Source organism: Lacerta agilis, chromosome 1 (genome assembly GCF_009819535.1).
Source record: "Lacerta agilis isolate rLacAgi1 chromosome 1, rLacAgi1.pri, whole genome shotgun sequence".
Taxonomy (NCBI): domain Eukaryota; kingdom Metazoa; phylum Chordata; class Lepidosauria; order Squamata; family Lacertidae; genus Lacerta; species Lacerta agilis.
This window is the reverse complement of record NC_046312.1, coordinates 33,888,168-33,905,253: the sequence shown is the minus strand read 5'-3', so window position 1 is coordinate 33,905,253 and position 17,086 is coordinate 33,888,168. Positions and strand designations below refer to the sequence as shown.

Here is a 17,086-nt window from a genome sequence, read left to right as displayed (position 1 = left end):
AAACTACCAGCAGCTAAGTCTAGGAATGTAAAAAAGGTCTTTCTTTGTGCCAAGAAGTAGGCACCAGCAAAGCTTTGCTAGGAAGAGAATTCCATAAAATCAAGTACCACCACTGAGCAGGCCCATTTCCCTGGGGCCACCTGATTCCCTTCTGGTGTCACTGGAGGAGGGCCTCCAATGATCACGCTGCATGAGGCTCCTCCTTTTCCTCTGTGGTCTTCCGACTTAGAAGTTTTTATGAGTCACTCTTCTAACTTTTAACAAGAAATTACTTGCAAAATAGGTGAAGACAGTATGGTCAGTTGATTCATTTCTCTAATAAGAAAATCTACTTTCTAGGAAGAAGGTATCAGCACATACCAGCAGAGGCAGCTAGAACATCTTTGCAGAGTTTAAGCCAGAAAGAGAGTTTTTCCACTCCCATTGATATAAGCATATGGCTCAGGGTCTCTCTGATATCTTGGCATAATTTTGGATCCAGTTCCTTGTCCAATAAGCTCAGTAATGCACCTTCAAGGCCCACTTCTCTGATGTTAATGCCTGTAAAAGCAACAACAGTGTGATCTGAATTCGTCTGCTGAGAAACAAGCATGAATAACAGCACTTAAAAGCTGACAAAAGTTTTTAAGTGCAATACTGTGGCAAAATATTTAACCCTGAAATAATATCAAAAGGCTGTTGCTCATCTCATTTCTCTAGCATCATTAATGCCCAAAGCATAACTAAAACCAAACACACTTTAAGACATTCCCTGCTTCCATACCATGAATCTGATCCCCCCCCCCCCGAATTCCATATAGTAAGAAAGTGTCTTAGGGGAAGTGTCATTGTATTATTTTTAAACCTCATTATTAGAGCCACAGCAATAGTCCAAATTGACTTATTTCAGCCCTCTGTTCCAACATACAGTTGCCTATTCCTTTAATATCACCAACTTTCAGCTCTTGAAGATGTAAAGAAAGAAAATGAAAGGAACATTACCACTTCTGTCAGAGGTAGTCACAATTCCAGGGGTTATGCTAGTCCCTGTCCATTCAAACAGCAGACCACCAACTAGCAAGATCAGAATGGGTGGCAGACTCCAAAAGAAGGGTTGTAAACTTCCACACCCCTCCTTCTGTTGGGTTACCTCTATGGCTCAAAACCAGCCATGGGCGAAGCTGGTGTTTCAACAGATCATGAAAGCTATCTCCCAGGTTACAATAAAAGGTCAGAAATAAGCTCCTACAAGCTTATTTACGTGAATCAAAATATGTATTTATTTCATTTGTATCAGTGGCGGAGCTTCATGCCATTGCGGCTGCCCTCCCCCCGCGTGACACGCGTCCTGGGGGTGTGACACGCTGCCCGCAGGGGCATGACATGCATCCTGGGGGTGTGGCATGCCGCCTGCGGGCATGGCGCCCAGTGCAGGGGCAGCTGCGATGGCACCCCACTGGGATTGCGCTGCCGTGGGTGGTGCGCTCCCCCTGCACTCCTCTTCCTCCGCCAGTGATTTGTATTCCACCCTTCTTCTCAAAGTCACCCAGGACAGCAAGCAACAAGTGATTATACATCTTTAAAGTAATTCCAATACTGGGAACAGTCTCAGCTTAAAGAAGGAAGGTCCTCAGTAGGCATCAAAAAGACAAGTACGACATACTAAGAATTACTGTGTGTATCCAGGCATGATGAAAGATTTGGAAGCAGCTTGCCAGCACACATGCCTTTCTGAACAAAGTGTGCAAATCAGAGACCAAACAGGCAAACAAGAAACAACACTAAATATGTCCGTTTCTGGACTCTACTGCTTTAGACTGCAAAGCGAGTGATTTCATGCCAAAAACAAAAAAAAACCCAGCCTTGCACATGCAAAACTAGCATGCGAGAAAGAAGACTGAGACAGATTCATCTCTCTGGCATGACAGTTTTATATGAGGATCTAGTTTTCGATGTGGTGCAGCAAACTCCCAGTCCATCAGTTTGAAGAACTATAGGTTGGAACAGCTAAACATGTGCCTTTGGGGAGTGCCTCCAAGCAGTCAGTTTGCAATACTGTACACAAATATCTGCAGGATTTTGCATGGTAAGTTACAAGTTACACAAAACAAAACAAAAAACATTTAAGTGAGGAAAACATGATGAATGATACCCGGGCTATGGTGGCCTGCTTGTGCTAGCAGGACTCCCTGCTCCTCTCTGATCTCCTGCAATCCCCCTAGAATCTACTCCGGAGGTTTGGGAGAACATCCAGAAGTGACTCTGGGAGCATGGAGGGGAGAGGAGAGAGAAGTCCTGTTGCATCCACTGGTACAAGGTTGAATCTCAATATTACCTGGACTAAAGTCTTCTCTGCTGTCTTTAGCAAGGGCCACAGCATGTTCAGATACCTCAGCTGCCTCTCTTTGTACAAGCTGATGCAAACAAGCTAGTACTGCTCTCCTCAACAACAGATATGAACTAGAGAGATTCACCTGAAATATATAGACAAAGGATGTAATCTGGGTTGCACTTTTATAGGTGGTATCTGAAAGACAGGAGCCTGAAGTTCTTTAAGCAATAACATTTCTGAAACAAAATTAGAAATCAGATATTAGAGAAGAAAAAGCCAGAGGACAGTAGTAAAAATATCTGAGCCAACCTCCACTATCTTGACTGTGTCTGGCTGGTGTTAACAGTTCCTCTATTGTTTCATGTTAAGTTTCTCACCTTGAACAAAGATGAGGGAAAGGTGGGATACAAATATTTGTTTAAAAGCAAATGAACAGAAAGATTTCAACTACTTTAGCTATAAATAAACTAAACCCTTATAAAATAAAACCTATTTTTGGTTGTAATCAATTAATAAGCATCATTTATTATTGTGTACCTTCAAAAAATGCCATTCACATCACAGGCATATAGTCATTTTAAATAGAACATTAAAAATGTTATAATATGGATAGGAAGTTGTCTTTTACTGAATCAGGCCGTTGGCCCAACAAGTTAAGCACTATCCTATACTGACTGACAGTGGCTCTCTGGGGTTTCAGACAGAAGTCTGTCTCAACATTACCTATCTATGAATGATAATACAATAAGGGATGCCAGGAATGGTGAAATATTGATGTCTTTCTTACATATACACTGTACATCAAAGATACTGAACTAATATAACACCAATCCTGGCCTGACTGCATTGACTGCCAGTTAGTTTCCAAGCCCAATTCAAAGCACTGGTTTTGACCTATAAAGCCTTAAATGACTCGGGACTGCAATACTTCTCCCCATATGAACCAACCTGGACCCTTTGATCATCATCTGAGGACCTTCTTCATGCATGAGAGGTCCGTAGGGTGGCAACAGGAGAACGGGCCTTTTCTGCTGTGAATCCCTGCTTAGGGAATGCTCTCCCCAGGGAGGCTCATCTGTTGCCTTCTTTACATATATTTAGGAGCCAAGCAAAACTAGCCCGCTTCTCCCAGGCCTTTGGCTAATTAAACAACCTATGGCCTTTTAAACTGGGGGGGGGGATTACTTTTGTTTGTTACTATGTTGCATATTTTTGTGTTTTTATATTGTAAACCGCCCTGTGATCCTCAGGTGAAAGGAAGTATAGACATAACAACAACAACAACAACAACAACAACAACAACAACAACAACAACAACAACAACAGGTTCTCTACCAATGGATATGGCATACTATAAATACCCACTATAGCAAAGCCTGCAGCTCTCTTACATTGCCACCAAAATATTGCTGTTTCAACACTAGTTTAGAGAATTTCATCATCTTAATTTACAAACACAGACATATTTAAAATGTACAAATTTTGCAGACTCATTAAAACTACTCTCAATAAATCCCTGAGCATATTAAACTTGCTGAATTAGATCTAGGCCAGAATGACAGTACTGTATCTACTAAATTTTGAATTTAAATGGAGGTTATAGAATTACAATGAGACAAATTAAATGAGCATGGAATTATAGAGAAAGTTAACAAGTTCTTTATCATTTGCTATCTTGTATCCATTTAGAAGCCTGAAAAATGGGGCAGAGATGGATGTGGGCTACAAAGAAACCTTGTTGGGAGGTCATGTACCTCATTTGTCAATGGGAACTCATCAGAATGATAGGAGTAACAAAAGGAGGTAAAATGGACACAAAAAGTGCTATGCATTCACAGTCAATCAAACTGAGTCTGCATCTAATAATTTCTTATGTTACTGCATGCACACTAACTTATAAGGTAATTTGATGCATAGAAAAATATGCCTAGCACATATTTAAGAAACCAAAAAATAATAAGATTTCAAGTATACAAATGCTTTATGCAACATTGATTCAAGCTGATCTCACACTGAGATTTATGCATGCTTTAAAAAATGTCAGTTCCTTTTTTATATGAAAAAGCCAAAACACACAAGCTTAACTGCAAGACAAATAACAATGCTCATTTCTGATCTCTTTCATTTTTAAGAGACCGAAAATGGCAAAAACAAACACAGAAAAAAAATGCAAGCAGTACATACAAACCACACATACAAACCACACCCACACACCCTTAAAATGGTGGTCTCCTTTTTTTAGTTTAAGATGTTTTAAGTTAAACTAATGCAGAAATAAAATAGACACAAAAATAAAATATACACAGCAAAGTGTGTGTGCCAGCTATAAAAATGTTAAGAAAGAATTTGGTTAGACCAGAACAAAACATAACTCAACATGCTAAAAGTTTTTCTTGACATTAATGGTTAAATAGAGAAAATGAGAAAATTAAAAAAGAACACTGAAAATTGCTGAAATTTTAACAGTGCACAGAGACCTACCAACACAGAATTTTCCAACAAGATCTCCTGCACAAAAACAAATGATAATCCAGTCATGACAAAACCTAGGTATCAGAACCCATAGTGATCCCAACCTTCCTCAATGGAAAACAAATTTACTGCCATAAGATGAGCACTTGCACATTTCAAGTTTCATTACTTATTACTCCAGGTCCTTAAAATGAAAAAGCCAAATGCCAATACTAACTGCTGAAAACAGCTTTATTGATTTTACTGTTTTATCTTTTGTAAACTTGCTTTGAGGGTTGTTGTTGTTTTTAAAAAACAAACAAGCAAGCAGTTTATAAATATTATGAAACAAACAAACAAACAATGAACTGATAATGTTAAATTGCATTTGAAACCAATTTATTTTTACATTTACACCAAAGTACCTGCTACTTTTTGAAAAGAAAAAACAGACCATAATACCTATAGCAAGATGGAATAGTTCATATAAGGTCATAATCTAGAGAAGCTTGGATGGTATGAGCAGTGGCTGCCTTTGGATTGCAGCCAAAAGTTGTCAGGAGCAATTCACAACTAGTACTCTGAAGTCATATGACCCCAACCAAAATGTGCTGCCAGAGTTAGATAGAGAGCCTAATCATCATACAGTCTGATATTAAAACTATGCCCGCCAAATCTGTACACAGTGGTGGCTGGGGCTCATGGGGACTGGATGAGTGGAAGGCAGGGAGATGAAAAGTAGGTGGAGTCATAACCCAACTAATTCTAGTTTTGTTCCCATCCTTCTCTCTGCTGACTTCTACAAGGGGAATACTGAGACTAATGAGGAAGAAGCTGACAGCCAGGGCCTCCCCATGAACTGGTTTTAAGTAAGTCATGTGGGGGCTGAGGAAGGCAGAATGGGCTGGTGGGGCAGCACCAATGAACTGTCTCTAAAGATTCATTATAAAATAATATGTGGGAGTTTTTGTCTTGGACAGCATTAAGTCCATATATTTCTATCCAAAAATTTCAGTATTTTAGAATGAAGACATGGCAAAAGCATTCACTAACTTTGTATGTTTCCTATGTCTCATTCCAACTCAGGCAACATTATTTTACAGACCTATCAAGGAATCATTTTACAGACCTAGGACATATTGTAATGTGATACACAGATGCCATCAGCTGCTAGCAATGTTCTTCTGCTGCCCACACACGACAGAACCACTAAGTGGTTACACTAAAGGATAAACATAAACCAGACACCACACCACCAATTTTCAGAAGCCAGTGAGAGAACTTTGCAATATCCCAGGATGCTCTACTAGTAACCAAAGACTCACCATACTTCCAACAAAAATTTATAAATTGTTTCCTCAGAACAATTTGTTCATTTTCAGTTCCCAACCTGAAAAGGCAGGTACTCAAAGAAATTAACCTGCCTCATGGAAGTAGTGCATGTTTCAGCTTATGCATCTGAAAAAGTGGACTTCAATGACTAAAAAAGTATGGCACATTAACAATTTTTAAAGCTGCAGTTCCAATGCTACAAAAAGATGCTACAATGCTACAATGCAGCTCCAAAGTTACAAAAAGAGGGAAAGCTTAACATGTAAATATGTACTTACACACAGGCACCGTACGAGGCTAGACAAGTTTACATGACGAGGAGCAAACATATGAAGTTGCTGAAGGCAAGAGATGGCTTGAGCTTGGACAAGGCAGTCAGGATTATCTTGCATCACTGCGCAGCCTAGGAGACAAGATGCCCTCAAGGCTGAAACTGTAGTGCTGCTGCCTATAACATAGGACAAAGAAGGAAGGAGAAAGATTTCCCTCTGTCATGTTCTTTTTACTCAAATAGCAGTTAACAACATAAAAACTGCATTACTATTTGTTCAATGTGTGTACCGCCTATGCTAAATCTTCTAGATTACTTCTAACATTAAAAAACAACATAAATACATAACTTAAATAAAATATAAAATCAAAAAATCCTTCTAGTAGCACCTTAGAGACCAACTAAGTTTGTTCTCTAAGGTGCTACTGGAAGGATTTTTTGATTTTTTGTTTTTATATTTTGTTTTGACTATGGCAGACCAACACGGCTACCTACCTGTAACTATAACTTAAAATACATAAGCTCACAAAACATCAAACAATTAAGTCCCTGCACTAAACAAAACTACATGTAAAAAATATTTCCCCATACAAAAAGGACAATAATAGAAATTCCTGAGACAAATTTGCCAGGAGGAAGATGTTAACTCTAAAGCTCCAGAACGGTGCAGGGGCAATGCATATTGTGACACTGGCATGGGACTAGAGGGCTTTATCCCTTTCCCAGTGGCTGCAGTCCTGATTAGGCCCCTGTGCTGGCAATTTGTGTGAGAAAAAACCTGATTAGCTTCATTAGGAGTTACTTCTCCCGCTGCCCACCCTGCAGACATGGGATCTCTATCCACATTGCAGCAGGCAGAAAGTGGTTGAACATCCTACCTTCCGTGCCAGGGTCCTTGAATGACCTCTCACCCTCCACTGGCTATTTCTGCAATAAAAACCACACACCCAAGAGCAAATAACATGGTCAATGTCACTTGCTTGGGCCTCAATCAAATAGTTCATCTAGGCAATCAGGGAGAAGGGCACCTATATGCACCCAGAGGGAAAATTTGCCTAGACCTCAAGACTAGTAGGGGTTCTCCAGCCAGGGGAAAAGAGCACTGGTCATTTGAAGCACTCAAGAATATAAGCACGCAGGTCACATTCAATTTATCCATTAAATGAGCGTTGAGGGCTACAAACTACACCAGTGTTTCTGAAACTTGTGTCTCCAGCTGTAGTTGGACTACAACTCCCATCATCCCTAGCTAGCAGGGCTAGTAGTCAGGGATGTTGGGAGTAGTATTCCAACTACAGCCGGAGACACCCAAGCTAATGATGTGATTGTGCAAGACTTTGGAAAATAATTCGTCCCAATATGCAGAACTCTGAACATTGTTTTAGTTCTTGCTGTACTCTATACACATTTTGCTAAGTGAGAACTAGCAAAACAATATCTCCCAACTTCATAATCAACATCCTGGTTCTTGTATTGTCATTATGTCACAAATATGTGCATACCTTGCAACTCAGGACCCAAAGTAGCGATAAGTGCATTTAAACAGCGACCAAGGCTTTGATGAACTTCAGCATAAGCAGGAGGCACAGTCAACAACAACATAAGAACAAGAGAGAGGGTAGGTTCCACATGCACGTGATACAGAGGACCAGCAGAATCAATGACCAGTGACAGAGAATGCAGTGCCCAGGTCTGTAAAATACCAAAAATGCTGTGCTGTCACACATACAAATGCACAAACATAAAATAATTCGCAAAACTGTGACCAAAAATAAAATTATTGTGTAAAATGAGTGTACTTCTGTGAGATGGTGCTAAATAATATACTTATAATTCGGTATGACAACATGACTGGAAATGATAGGAGTTTAAGATGAATGACCTGAAGAAACGGAATTGTTCCTCACGGCAGAGCTAAGGGAAGGGAGAAGTGAGTAAGTACTGATTCTGGCATACATGGACATAGACATTATATAAACTGGCCTGAACTTTCTCGCCTTCCTCAATGCAAAGCAGCTCATTTACCTGCTGATGGGTTTTATTAGGTAGGTGAGGGAATATAATTAAGTATATTTTATTCCCCTACAGATCCAAGTGTTTGAGTTAACAGACAACATGATCAGTTTATATTTTTCTCACAGTTGAACATTCGTCCTTAGCAGCAACAGCATTAAAAGAAAATGAGGGCAAAATACTTGTGTTTACAGCAAAAACAGTTTCAGGTATTTGCGTGATGCTGCAATGATTAGAAGTGCATCTCCTTCATGGCTGGCTGACAACAGAGTGTACTATATGCTTCTTCTTCTCTAGGAGAGGAGGGGAAACAACACCACACAGAGCCTTCTCTACCAATTACATTTCTATGGTCTGAGTCTGCCTATCAGCAATACAGCTCTATGGCCTTAACTCCTAGAAAAGAATATGCATAGTTAGATTTGACTGCATATCTCCCACACCTGCATCTAAAATGGAGATCAAAATAGATGGCACTAGCATGGGTAAGAGGAGCAGTGTGGTGCCATGTGGGAATCCACACAGATCAGCTCTAAGTGTTCATGCTCAATATTCACAGCCAACAAGAAGGAACAACTAACAAGATATTAACAGCTCAAGGATTTGAAGTCAGCTTTTATGAAGGGAGACATACATTACAAAATGACTATTAAACAATACTCAAACGAGATAACATTTTTTAAAGGTTTGCTTGTTCACAGTTATATACGGGTGGAGTATAAATAATAAAACTATTATAGTACTTTTCCACCTGAAGGTTCTCAAAACCACATACACAATAAAAAGGGGAAAAACAGTTGAATCCAATAAATACCTGTACTTCAGGTGAAGTGCTGTCCTGAGATAATGTATAAAGTATTCCAACACAAGCATTCAGGTGCTGAGTGGAGCCTATTCCTCCTAGATATCTATAGAGGGATCCCAGAGCCAAAGAATGTCCTGTTCTTGATATTACATCTCTGGCAGATTTTAATCTATGTATCATAAGAAATAAAAAATAAACTGGATAGATGCTTTGAGCTCAACTTGATTTTGGGGAAAGTGTCACATACATATTCAATCAATGAAATTAGAATGGTGATTATAGCAACTGAGTCCAGGTTTACAAGATAACTTTGGTGAAGCAAAGAGGAAAAATATGTTACTGGTGTCAAGTCTCCTTATAGCTAAGTGGTATCCTCTACCCAGAACCCAGAGGAGAAGCTGAATGAATTATTCGCAACAGTATTCACAATGGAAGATATACAGTAGCAGATCTCAAAGCTGCTTTTTGCAGTTTGCAATCTAACTTTTGCAGGAAGGGAACCTGACGAACTGAGGCAGATAGCAGTGTTGAGAGATGAAGTTCTAGGCCTAATACAGAAAATAAAAACTGACAGATTGCTGGGTCTGGGTGGCATTCACCTGTCAAATTGCTGACCTTCTAACAAAAATACATAACTTGCCCCTCAGATCAGCCTCCTTCCCTGAGAACTGTAAAGCAGTGAATATCACACCAATTTAAAAGGAATACAGTGATCCTGGAAATTTCAGGCTGCTTATCTTAACATTTGTCCTGGTAAAACTAGTGGTAATTATTGTTAAAGGTAAAATAACCAAGCTTATAGAAGAACAAGCCTTGCTGAAGTAGAGCCAGCGTGGCTTCGGCAAGAGCAAAGCCCCATTTCACTGAATTCTTCAATAATGTCATCAAGCATCTGGTTGACACAGTGTACTTGGACATTCCAAAAGCTATTGAGAACCCCTGGAACAGCACACAGAGGGAAGAAATGGGAGATTTGTTTTCATCTAGCAAACTTAAAAGCTTGCATAGATGGAACATTCATCATAGCATGACAGTGAACTCTACCCTTGAAGTTTTTTCTTACTTCTGAGTATATATGCATAGGACCAAGCAGTTCATGTTGTAGTACAATGCAATGTAACAAAACAATGCAATAAAGTGTGTCTTACTTGTCAAAGCTAATTTGCACCAATCCAGCAGTGAACGTACTGTCAGCAGCTACTTGTGCAAGTCTGGCTAAGGATTCTGCAGCAGAACATCTTAAGAGTGGGTTACTACTTTCCAAGGCACTCATCACTAAGGTCAGGGCACAGCTTCGAATTTCTTCAGAACCTAAATTTCCCTTGCAGCTAGCCAAGTGCTAGAACAAAAAAAAAATATCTTTTTAAAGCTGAATATGTAGATACAGTAGACAGAATTTTACAGGGATAAAGACTATCTATGCAATATCCCTACAGGAGTAGTTCCAAAGGTCGTATTATTCTACCACTCTAAGCTGCTAAATTTTGGGCAATGATGCCTGAAAAATGAATACAAAATATATAACCCATCTTCATGTGCATGAGCATTTTTTGAGCTGTAGGGGAAAGTTTTTTCCCCCCAGACAACATCAAGCATATGAAAACAGAGATAGGTTGCACATATAGCAGTATATTTTTCCATTTGACTCTAGATACAAGAGGAAGATAATTATGTTGCCAATACAGAATACCTGCAGCTATACAAACATGGTTTCCGTTAGAGAGTTTCTAAACAATAGTGGAATGTGGATTCCTGCATTGCACCAGATTTTCTCCTTGTCAATGCAGCATGTTTTTAAGGTCAGAAAAGACAGTGCTCATCATGCATTTCCACAGTGTGCACGAGTTTAAGAAATAACGAAACATTAAAGAGTCTGTAACATGTTCCCTTTAAGTCTAAAAACAGAAAAGAAAAGTAGGACGAGATCTGGTAGATGGTAAACAGAAAGCAAGAAAAAACATTTTAGAAGGGCAAGCAACAAATACACATATTTAAAGTTGCATTTATTGAAATTATATTAAAACTCTAAATTTTCTTCCTGGTGATGAATAATTACATGGAGTATGGAGTTTAATACAATGCCACAATAATGTGATTTATTTGCAAGGACGTAGAGCTCTCAGAAGTATTATTCAAATTTTCTAATTCATAGAGACAGCACTATAGCAACACCTCTCAATATTTAAGGTAGAATCAGCCAACGGACCTGTTTTTGTAACAAAGGGAAACTCTTACCTTCAGAACATTAGAAAATGCTGATAGAACATTTTGCTGTACTATCTGCTGCCGTGATCCTTTGGTTTGTTTTATAGATGTCAATAATTGTTCTAATACTTGAAACCTTAAACACACAAAAACAGGAGGAGACAGGGGATATAACTAATCTCTCTCTTATTCAACCAAGTTCAGCAGATATCAGGTTGTTGAGCAGGGAACACTGCTTTTGCTGTGGCATGTCCCCTAGTGTAGCACTCACTATTTCCCAATGTGTCCCTAGGGTCCTTTCTCTGGTTGTCTGTTATTCCCAATCTAGTACACCTTTCTTTCTATCTACCCCTTTAAAAAAAGACTATCATCCAACTTTATCATTCTAAGTAACTACTATAACGCTGCATATATTTTATTATGTTTTTAAAAAGTGATGCATGTGAACATATTTGCATATACCCACACTTCATAAATGAGAAGCATTTTGTTGTTTGTGTTCTGCATTTTACAAGATATTGCATTATGTAGGCTTGAGAAGACAGGTGGGAAACCAGTAACCATTGCTGCTGCTCCTACAGTGGCTGGATTAATATTCAAAGTGGCCAACCACAAGAGGCCAAACAATATCTCTTAACTATTCTTCCTCCCCATAGCCTATTCTGTTCCTACCTGCTCACCATCAATAGACCCCAATGTACTTATTATACCACAGATTGGTTTCACAAATACTTGTGCACCTGAATTAGAAAATGAGCTTCATAAGAAGTTGTGCATGCACATGGAAAATGAAATCAGAACTAGATTCGAAATCAGAAAAATGTTCATGTATGTTATTTCAAAGGTAGCATTCCTTGGAATACCAGTTGTTTACAGGCTGGGGTGGGTGAGTGTAGAATGGAGACAGCGGTGGTGGAGTCTTGCTTTCATGCTCTACAGTGGCCTTTCCAAAAGGATATGGAAGGCCACTACAGGTAAATACACTGTGGACCAGGCTAATCCAGCTAGACTTTTACATTTTTGCTAGGAGTTTCTGCTCTAAAGGAACCAGAAGCATCAAGATGTCTCAGACTTTTCAGATAGACATGAATGGATTTGGATCTGGGAAAACCAATTTCAAATCTCACCTATGCAGAATCAGAATGGGTAGCAATTCTTGGTAGCTAATTATTTTCACACATGAGCTAACCTGAGACTGAAAATTAATTCAACTTCTGTATAATACTTTATATAGATATATTTTTACACAGAGTCCTCAGGCCACATAATCATTTACTTTTTTTTGAAATTCCAATGTGCCGAACATTGCAACACCCTGTTTTACATGCACTAGTCATGATCTTTTTTATTGTTTTTACCTTTGGGACTCTGGAACATGGGAAAATATGACTCCAAAGAGACGGGTTGCTGCTCCAATAATGGATAATGTTGGTGGTAAGGGTTTAGGCACAGAACCACCTTCTGCAGCTCTCTCATAAACCGAATATGGGTCATACTCCAGACTTCCACCAGCTATACTGTTAACTAGGAACAGCTGCAAAGATTGGAGAAGTGCAATTGTTATCACCAGACATCAGACTACCTTCTCTGAATGTGTAAGCTACTGCTGAAGCATACCTGCTCTTCAATAAATCGGTGCTCTGTCTCCTGTAGTAAGGGACCCAGTAAGTTAAGTTCATCCTGGTGACAGAGAGATGGAAGGTAAGCAGCAGAGGGTGACATCTGGTTATCGGGCTGAGTCAAATCAAGCACTAGTTCTTTGAGAACAGCAGAGAAGCTTCCTGTAAATTATGGAGACAGAAGAAAATTACTTTTATATAAGACTAGTTGCGTGGCGATATCCCAACCCCTCCCGTGGTAAAATAAAGACACAGGACACAATAAGTAAGGTTAATGGGCATTAAAAAAGGCCACAACTTTATTGGTTACGGATGTTGAGCGGTATTGGCTTAGGCACTGGATCTGACTATATCTGACTCCAGCCCGTTGTCTTGGGAGTCCGGGAAGGGTTAACCACCGACAGGGAGCCCTGCTGATGCACATCAACTAGGAACTCACCCTGTGACCACCGAAAGGGAGCAGGAGGTAAAGAGGCTGAGCGCCGGCTGCTCGCTTGCTTAAATGGAGCAAGCCACGCCCACAGGGGCTCAGTCAATGGCTCAGGGGGTGGGCAGCCATCCCCGGAGCACGTGAAGGGCTCGTGACGCCCGCAATCCCCCCTCCTTGCTAGGGGCAGAAGGGGCTTATCTAAATATATTATTGGCAAGGAGCTTAAGGACGAGATTTCTTTTTTATCTTTAACACAGAAGAATCAGGGGAAGTGCAAGTGCAGTCTACCACTGCCACAGATTCTGCCGTCAATTCAACAGCATTTGGGGAAACTGCAGGGGTCAGCACACATGAGCCTCATCCCAGGAAAACCATCTTCATGATCATGGCACCTCCCCTGCCAAGTACATATGGTATTTGGGACTTCTAATAAACGTGCCTTTTGGCAAGTCATAACACTAAACAAGTTAAAACAAATGTGGAATGTCAAAACTTCATGATATCAGGAAAAGTATCCTATTAGATATTTTGAGCCAAAGAAAAATGTAATGAACAATTTCAGAAAACCCCACTATTTGTAGAGCATCGTGGTCAGGTTGAAAGACAGCATGGGCACAAAAATGAATTCATGTACCTACCTAAAAACACAAGTTACTGAAGTAAAAAAAAAAAAAAGTTTAACAGATTGACAATTTCTTCTTTCGCTTTGAGGGTTTTTAGCTTTTGTAAACTGCTTTATTACAAGTCAGTTTTGGTTGTACTGAACACAAAAGTTACTTAGGAATGAAAGTTATTTTTCTATTCATTGTATTCAGTGATTATGTGAGCAGAAGGCAGCTTGCATAACCAGTCCTTCCCCCTCACCCCAGTCCATGTCTGCAACCTCCACAAAGCTTCTGTGGGTGTTGGGGAGCCCTCCTTCTGCAATTGGTTTGGTGTGATGCCTGAATTAAGCAACAAAGGCCATCAGAGCAGGCAAGCAGCATCTTTTCCTTTCCCAGGTACTCTAGATATGGCTTAAACTTCATTCAGGTGCAACTCTCTTTCCGTGAACCACCCTGATCACATCACTGTATAAATGCCTAGCCCTCCTGGGAAGCAGCTCTCTCAATTAACATTTTGGCTTGATTACCACCCACACATTTGGCATAAATATAAATTCATAATGTTAAATTACTTTTCCATTTAAAATAGGACAGGTTTGTCCATTTGTCAATAAAACAAAAAGGACAAGAACAAAAAAAGGACAAGAAGGGAAGTATTGCTTGATGAAACACTTACCTTCATAGCTCTTTGGAGGCAGCAAAGTAAGCAGTTCATAAAGTCTTTTCCTGTACATCACTGCTGATGGTTTTAAAGGATTGCCATAGGTTTTAGTTAGTGAAGGAAGCCTTAAAACAAAACAAAAAAAACACATCCTGAAGTCAAAAGAGAAAAACATCTATCCAACAAATTCCAGCTACTAGTTTGCTTTGTACCACACCTAAAATTCAGTGTCTGGAAAGCTTAAAAAAAATTAAAACCACTGTACAGCACTATATATGTACAGAGGTACCTCGGTTCTTGAATGTCTCCATTGATGAATGTTTCAGAACCCGAACACCGAAAACTCAGAAGTAAATGATTCCCTTTTCGAACATGCCTCGGAAGTCGAACGGCTTCCGCTGTGTGTTTTTCAATTTTCTCAATTGAATTTGCAGACAGCCCTCTGTGCCTTGGTTTTAAAACATTTCGGAATTCAAACGGTCTTCCGGAACATATTACGTTCGAAAATCAAGGTACCACTGTATAGCAATTCTCAAAATATCACTCCCTCTAATGCTGAACTAAGGTGAATACAGGACGTTGTGTTATAACAAGTCTTATTAGTCCATTAAACTCAGTATTGTCTACACTGGCCAGCTGTGGCCTCTCTAGGGTATCAGGCAGGAAGTCTTTCCCAGCTGTATCTTGAGATGCATGCAAAGCAGGTGCTCTACCACTGAGCTACAGCCCTTCCCCATCAGGTGAGTCCAGTGAGAATTAGAGCCAAAACAGGATGGCAAGAATCCTGCCCTAAAACATTATAGTAAATGGTTGAGTCCAGTAAGAGAGACCAAGAAGGTTCAGTAGGATTTGAACGTTGAGGTGTGGTAGGATGAAACACTCTGCCTGAGCTCCTTACAATTTATAGTATTTTGCAAGAAGACATGGCTGTCTGGCTTCTGCTTAAACTTCGTGACTATACAAAAATGATGATACGTTTAATAGGAAGAAAGAACTACTGCTTTTTGTGCTGCAAACACACAAGTAAGGACCTGCTAACCAGTTTCTGCATCAGATATAATCTTGCACTGACTCTATGAAGGACTGCTCTAGAAGTTTCCAAGCAATATTTTCCTCTCTTCACTTATAAAATTTCAACCTGGATTGCCACATTAGCACAACTATCCACACAAAACCATTACTTGGTAGATATTTGTAGAAAACACCAGAGAAATATTCAGTGCTTTTATTTTTTGCTATGAAATCAACAGCTCAAAATCAAAGTTTTAGTTAAAAATGAGCGCTGCTCAGCAGCAATACTCACTGTGTCAGTAAAGCAACAGCACATGGGAGGGGAGGAAGCAATCTTTGAATCACTTCATCTGTAAGGAGGCCCCCACAATGGACAATAAAACTTTTAATAGCTGGGAATAAAGGATACTGACTATTAAAAAGTAGAACTTTTATTTTTATAATGAATTATAGATGTATACCTAGAAATCCAACAATAGAATTGTTTCATATGTCTAACAACTATTTCTGTCTCCAAAAAGAAATTTTTTTAAAAAGGCTTAATAAAAATAATCTGGTCTATTATAGCTAACTGATAACATCTTTTTCTAAACAGTAGGGCGCTGCAAATGGTCAAATTCCCTTTGCTTTACTGTGGAATGTTAAGAACAGTTTTTCTATGTACTTGGGGAAAGGATCTCACGAAGTATACTGCATATATACACACAATCAAAAAGAAAACATCATTTTTCCTTCAGTAGTGCAAAGAGAGGGGAGAAATGACAAAACAGCCAAGATAAATTCCACATACCACAGAGAGCACCTGCACGGCTTTCCAGCGTCACTTGCCATGTAAATGAATCACCCCGGCTTTTCTCAGTTTCTAAATCTTTAGGAGATAATGGGAATGCACATTTCCACAGTAACAGCATTCTTGGAAGATGGTGCTGAACAACCGCCGGACCTATGTTAATATTGGACATTTTCTCATATTAATATGATGCACTAAAATTCTGATTTCGACAACAAGCCTTCAAAAAACCACCTGTTAGCTGCCCAGAGGGTATAAGGATGATGGGAATTGTAACCCAACAACATCTGAGAGGTGCTTTTGTTAGCTGAAATGGAACTACACCAATAAGGCATAAGCCACAGCACCCAAATGATCTAGTTGAGATTCCTGCATTGCAGGGGGTTGGACTAGATACCCCTCTGAGTTCCTTCCAACTCTACAATTCTGTGATTCTTATGAACACAGAGTGCATCTGGCGCCTTCAATATACAGTTTTTGGCGTATGCTGAAAATGCTATTTGTAACCCTGGATTTTGATGCCTAAGATAATATATATAGGGCTCAACCTACTTTTACAATTGCAATTTGGTTTGAACAGTT

General features: G+C 39.5%; 1 protein-coding gene and 1 pseudogene across 2 annotated transcripts in view; both read right to left on the bottom strand.

The window, feature by feature from the left end:
* The window catches only part of HEATR5A (HEAT repeat containing 5A), a 56,026-nt gene that overhangs the window by 13,890 nt on the left and 25,050 nt on the right, over window positions 1–17,086 (bottom strand). Inside the window, exons 12-24 of one of the 2 annotated variants that reach the window (XM_033144013.1) lie at window positions 16,505–16,657; window positions 16,007–16,106; window positions 14,719–14,828; window positions 13,006–13,169; window positions 12,747–12,922; window positions 11,419–11,524; window positions 10,332–10,522; window positions 9,193–9,352; window positions 7,868–8,057; window positions 6,373–6,542; window positions 4,793–4,819; window positions 2,315–2,453; window positions 361–540 (exon numbers count right to left, since the gene is read on the bottom strand). In XM_033144013.1, the coding sequence (XP_032999904.1) occupies window positions 361–540; window positions 2,315–2,453; window positions 4,793–4,819; window positions 6,373–6,542; window positions 7,868–8,057; window positions 9,193–9,352; window positions 10,332–10,522; window positions 11,419–11,524; window positions 12,747–12,922; window positions 13,006–13,169; window positions 14,719–14,828; window positions 16,007–16,106; window positions 16,505–16,657 (1,866 nt within the window). The remainder of the gene's footprint in view (window positions 1–360; window positions 541–2,314; window positions 2,454–4,792; window positions 4,820–6,372; window positions 6,543–7,867; window positions 8,058–9,192; window positions 9,353–10,331; window positions 10,523–11,418; window positions 11,525–12,746; window positions 12,923–13,005; window positions 13,170–14,718; window positions 14,829–16,006; window positions 16,107–16,504; window positions 16,658–17,086) is intronic. The other variant, XM_033144022.1, reaches the window with a different exon arrangement.
* LOC117061652 lies at window positions 13,702–13,849 on the bottom strand (annotated as a pseudogene).